Source organism: Dipodomys ordii, unplaced genomic scaffold, assembly GCF_000151885.1.
Source record: "Dipodomys ordii isolate 6190 unplaced genomic scaffold, Dord_2.0 Scaffold117, whole genome shotgun sequence".
In the NCBI taxonomy this organism is placed as follows: domain Eukaryota; kingdom Metazoa; phylum Chordata; class Mammalia; order Rodentia; family Heteromyidae; genus Dipodomys; species Dipodomys ordii.
The window spans coordinates 4,508,160-4,514,286 of NW_012267333.1; the positions used below are offsets into that span (position 1 = coordinate 4,508,160).

The 6,127-nt window shown below is 38.4% G+C and overlaps 1 protein-coding gene across 1 annotated transcript; it reads right to left on the reverse strand.

Annotated features, from left to right (window-relative positions):
- Positions 1-942, reverse strand: LOC105995401 (olfactory receptor 8K5-like). The gene has a single exon (XM_013029111.1). The coding sequence runs from the start codon at positions 940-942 to the stop codon at positions 1-3; it is 942 nt and encodes a 313-aa protein (XP_012884565.1).
- Between the last annotated feature and the right edge of the window lie 5,185 nt (positions 943-6,127).

Genomic DNA, 6,127 nt, shown 5'->3' on the forward strand with positions numbered 1-6,127 from the left:
TTAAATACAAGGCTTAAATAGATTGTTAAAGATTCTGTGAAAGGCATTTTTTACTTCTTTGTTTCTAATGCTGTAAATCAAAGGATTCAGCATGGGGATCACTAAGGTGTAAAACACAGATGTTAATTTGTCCGTGTCAAAGGAGTGCGTGGATTTGGGCTGCACGTACATGAAGAGTAGAGTACCATAGAACACCACCACCACAGTGAGATGAGAGCCACACGTGGAGAAAGCCTTCTTCCTGCCTTCTGCAGAATGCATTCGACACACCGCTAACAGAATCAGAGTGTAAGATATCAGGACGACTACGAGGGAAGAGATCAGATTAAACGCTGAAAACACAATGATGATCAATTCTACATCTTGTGCATTTGAACACAGGAGAAGTAACAGAGCAACATTGTCACAGTAGAAATGACTGATGACATTAGAGCCACAGAAGTTCAAGATAAAAATCTTAACAGTGATCATAAGGGCTTGAAAGGCACTGTAGAGGTATGGGATGCCCACCAGCACATGGCAGAGCCTCTGAGACATGATGACATTGTACAGCAGAGGGTTACAGATGGCCACATAGCGGTCATAGGCCATGGAGGACAAGATGAAAAGCTCACTGATGATGAACGTAATGAAGAACGCCATCTGGGTGGCACAAGCATAATAGGAAATGGTATTTTGATACAAAATAAAATTTACTAACACCTTGGGATAAATGACTGTGGAATTGCCAAGATCGATGAAAGCCAGGTGTCTGATGAAAAAATACATAGGTGTGTGTAGACGGGAGTCCAGCTTGGTTAGAATGATCATGCCCAGGTTTCCCACCACTGTCACTGTGTAGATAAGGAGGAGGATCCCGAAAAGGGGGAGCTGCAACTCTGGCTGTCTTGTGATCCCCAAAAGAATGAACTCAGTGGGTGTTGTGAGGTTCTGTTGGCCCATTTCCTCTGAGAACCTCTTCTGAAAAAAGACAGATGCGTTAAAAGCTTTTAAATATAGTCATCAAATTAGATGATGAACTCCACAGAATGGAGGTTTTTTTTATTGTAGAGGATGATAACATAAGAATTTCAAGTTCTGATTTTAACAGTCAAAGAATAGAATCTTCCACTTTCCCACGTAGAAATCTGTGTGAGACACAATGTCACAATACAGGTTAAATTCTTAATAAAGAGCCAATAATATTTGGAGCATAGCTGTTGGTACAATATTTACACAATTGAATCACAATTTTTAAATACACTTCCATTTTTGTCTGTGAATTCTTGTTCTTCTTCTCATTTTTGCCAGTACCTGGGCATTTTTGCTAAAGTTCTACCAACTGAGACGTCTCTCTATTTCCAGCTTTTTGGTGGTGAATTGGAGATAAGCATAGTAGCCCAAGCAATTCTAACAAAGAGTAACTTTAACTTGTGTGCTTAGAATTGCTTTAAACCTTGATTCTCAGATTTCAGCTTCTCGAGTAGCTAGAATTATAGGCTTGGAGCATCAATACCTGGTTTGTCTGGAAATTGAGATTTGACAATCTTAAAAATGGAAGTAGAGTGAATATAAAACTAATGAAGTCTAGAGCCTCTTGTTTGTCTTTTGTTGGACTTAGAACAATAGAGGAACAAAGAGATACACATTCCAGCTTTCAAAAGCAAGATAGAAGCCGGGCGCCCGTGGCTCATGCCTGTAATCCTAGCTACTCAGGAGGCTGAGATCTGAGGTTCACGGTTCAAAGCCAGCCTGGGCAAGGAAAGTCCGTGAGACTCTTATCTGCAATAAACCACTAGAAAACCGGAAGTGGCACTGTGGCTCAAGCGGTAGAGCACTCGCCTTGAGCTGAAGAGCTGAGGGACAGCGCCCAAGCCCAGAGTTCAAGCCCCACAAACGACCAAAAAAAAAAAAAGCAAGATACATTGATCACAATCCACTAATTCATCTACTGTCGTTTACCATTTGGAGTTTTACATTAATGGAAATCAGAATGCCTCAACCTATCTCTGAGCATTTGTGGGATTCAACTAATAGACTAATAGCAAATTGAGTTGATGATATTGTTCATAAGGTTCAAAAATCAATGCTACTTAATCAATAATATTTTCCCACATATAAATCATTATTTAAAACACACCATCCACACTTGTAGCAAAAATGTTGAATTGTATAAATAATAGCAAAATCATTTTAAATTTGATATTGCTTTGACAAACTGTTCAGAAATGAATTTAAAATTTTCCCATGTGAAATAAATATTTGCATCATTTATCAAATTTAATGTATTATTTTACTTTTCTTTTTTAAAGAAAATCCTTTTTGACATAGACTACTGGACACTGAGCATGTGAATATACACTACAAAACCTGTATAGAACAATTATATATTGTCAATATACTTGGCATTGATAATTTGGTAGTATATGCTTTACTTCTATTTAAATCACATTATGGAGATATCCTAATTAGTTATCTTAAATATTCATTTGAAAATTAATTATATATATAAATATTAAAACACAATTATTTTTGCAATTTTAAAGTAAAATATTTAGAGCATAACTGTGATTTTCAAGTTTTTGGTAGTGTGCATTAGGTCTGTACATAACAAAATCGCCACAGAAGTAGCTAAATTGAAATCTGATTTCTATTGTTAAAGATGGGGAGCCCAGTTTAACTTAATCTCTTGAATGCCCATCCTATTCCATTCAGTGTTTCTTCAGTGCAAACATAAAATTAGGTTATAGCTATTTCCAATTGGAGAAGAAATTAGACACGAGAATACTCAAATAAGATTCTGAATGGAGCAATAAATTGTTAACATGTCTAATTGCTAAGTAGGAAATCCAGGAAGTCCACTGCAAGATAGAAATTAGTCTGCAGCAGATCGAGTCCCAGGAACCTGATACAGCTGTCCCTCAGGCTAGGAACCTGTGCTATAGTGGCATCTGCATTTGCCTTCTTATCAGAGAATGAAGCCTAAGGAGAAGAGAGATACTGGAAATTGCTGGGCTGCTACCATTCCCTTTCCTGCATAACATCGTCTGCCATTTCTCCAGAGTTTCACTTTTTTTTCAAAATTCTTTTCCTTTCTTTTTTCTGCTTTTTTTATTAGTGTTTATTCATCTCTCACAGACACAGGTTCTCACTGTGATGTTACCACATAGGCAGACAATGTGTTTCCCGGAAACCCATCCCTCACCTGTCCTTAACTCTTGTCACCATTTCAGTAGGATTGATTGTTCTAGTTTCATACTATGAATGGAATACTTAGACCAGAGTCACCCTCCCACACCTTCTATGTTTATCCTTTTATCTCTTTCTCATGGATACATCATCCTGACAAAAACCTGTCTTACATTCCTTGCTTTAGGTCCCTCCTCATCCTAAAGTAAGAACGATAAGCCTATTGCTTTTCATAAGTTAATTTTGAATGCATAGGGCCACGGACCCTATCTGAGTTTTACTGTGCCATAGGAAATGTAATGCATTAAGCAATAGAAATTCAGAATTCCAGTTTCAGTCCTTACTTATATTTTGCCAAGAGTTCTTCTAGTTCTCCCTAGGTTTCTTCTCCTCTCTTCTCTCCTTTCTTCTCTCTTTTCTTTTCCTCTCCTCTTCTCTCCTTTCCTTGGCCCTCCCCTCTCCTCTCCTTCCCATTTTTCATTTCCCATCTATTGTCCTCTCCTCTTTTTATTTTTTCTTTGACTTTCATCTCTCTTCTTTTCTTTTTTTATTGGTACTAGAGTTTGAATTTAGGGTCTTTCTGCTGCAAGGCTGATGCTCTACCACTTGAGTTATTCCCCCAGTATCTATGTTATGGTTTAATTCTTTCTCTATTTTTAAGGCAGTTATTATGGTCCTCTAAAGATGTGTATATACCATACCTTACACTATTCTTATCTGACAAAGAATATTTCAGATTTCTTCTGGATAGTAATATGCATATTCTAAATATCTGTGTGTAGAACATTAAAAACAAATATCCAGAAGACAATAGTTCATGAAAAAGACACTGACATTTTTAATGTAGTTAAAGAGCCCAGCTGTCAAAAACCATCAGACTGTTGACAGGATACAAGGGTTAAGGAAGTTAGTCAAACTCGGGTGATTGCCAAGATGCAATTCTTATCCACTTACCTAGAGCTTATGAAGTCAGATGTCTTTCACTTGAATTATTACTCTACTTTTTTCTTTGAATGGGGAGAATTTATGGGTTTTTCTCATTGGTGATGTTCCCCAAAGAAATGTCATCTAATTGTTTGTTTATTATGACTAAACCATATGAGAGATTTAAAATAAAACTGCCTTGACAGTCTCCTTATTCCCTAGTGAGAAACTATAACTACAACTCTCAGAAAGGAACCAAAGAATACTCAAGATCCGAACAATTCCCTCGAGAGAGACCTGCATGATTTCGAGACAAATATTAAAGTACCTTAGCAGAATACTCCGACACCTGCTTTATCCATAGAAAAGTAAACTTGGTCCGGAATTACCATGAAATTTTAAATGAAGTAATGGTCATAAGAATCTCTTGAATTCATATTTTTCATTAATGAAAAATGAACAAGAAGTTGCAACAACACTGAAGAAATAAGTTCATAAGAATTCAAATAGAGGTCTGTACAACATAAAGAATGTACTCATTATCTTGCCATGTAATTGTAACCCCTCTTTACGGTATCTTCACAATAAAAAAAAAAGAATCCAATACGGATGTGAATTCTTATGAAATTTATGTAGGTATTGATCATGACCTCTTTGTTAACTGATAATCCTTGTAATCATTAATTTTTTAAGATGTCACTCACTTCACTATTATTGGTATTTATTATTGTGGACCTGTTGAATTTTAGTGGTTTCATGTTTTCTTCCCTTCCCCCCACATTTCCTGTGGTTTGTCCTTGGGATTTGAACATCTGAAGCCACATCATTGACTAAAAATTTCAATCATCTACAGTCCTTCCATTGAAGTGTCCTCTCTGTGCAGGAGGATCAATGTGCTATATTTTTTTTACTACTGCCCTTGGGGTATAGCTCAGTAGCCATGCAACAGCCCAGTATTCAAGGCACTGGACTTGATCCTCAGCCTCACTCAAGTTATGATAAAGTAATGGAGGTATCTTGTAGGTAGCTCAGTGACCCAGTTCTAGGATAATTTTCCTACCAAAGTTTCCTTTCTTGGTAGATAGAGAGCCCAGAGAGCCACAGCCGGCGACTGGGAGCTTTTCAGCCTGTGAGTCAGACAGGCTCCTGCTTGTCCTTGAAGTAACCCAGCCTAATTGGTATTTCCCTAGGACAGCAAGGAATCAAGACTAGCAATGGATAGATATCAGGCAGAGCCAGCACAACACTGCATTCTGTGCTGACCAAGGGAGAACTGAGGACCTAAGTACACTGCCTTCTCGTTCTCTGCTTTCAGATGCTCCCAAGTATTTGTCTCCCTGCCTTCCCGAGGAAGAAATAAGGAAGAGGAAGAGAAATAAGAGAAATAAGGAAGCAGCTGTAGACATTACCTGACTTCTAAATTCTCAAATTGGAGACCTCAGTCCTGCCTGGGAGCAATACAACGGAATAGAGTTATCTGAAATATACCTTGATTCTTTCAGAACTCACCAAGTAGTTCACCTCTGGAGATGGGTAGGGTGAGGTGGGGTGGGGTAACAGTGAAATCATGTGATTTGAAGACCTTAGCTGGGGTCTTCTGCCCCTTCTGGCTGTGGTTCAGCTCCCAGAGGTGAGTGTCTGTGCCATGAGTATCTCCCTATATTTACTCACTGTTAGGGTAGGAGCCTACAGAAAAATCCAATCATTTAGAAGGCATGCCTCTGAGTTGTCAATTCCTTCCAGCAAGAAAAGCATCAGGTTCAAGAAAAGGGCTTGGGGTATTGGGAAGGTGGCTCAGTGGTAGAGTGCTTGCCTTGCCTGCATGAGACCCTGGGTTCAATTCCTCAGCATTACATAAGCAGAAAAAGCCAGAAGTGGCCCTGTGGCTCAAGTGGTAGAGCACTAGCCTTGAGCTGAAGAGCTGAGGGATAGTGCCCCGAGTTCAGGCCCCACGAATGACCAAAAAACAAAGAAAGAAAGAAAGAAAGAAAGAAAGAAAGAAAGAAAGAAAGAAAGAAAGAAAGAAAGAAAGAAA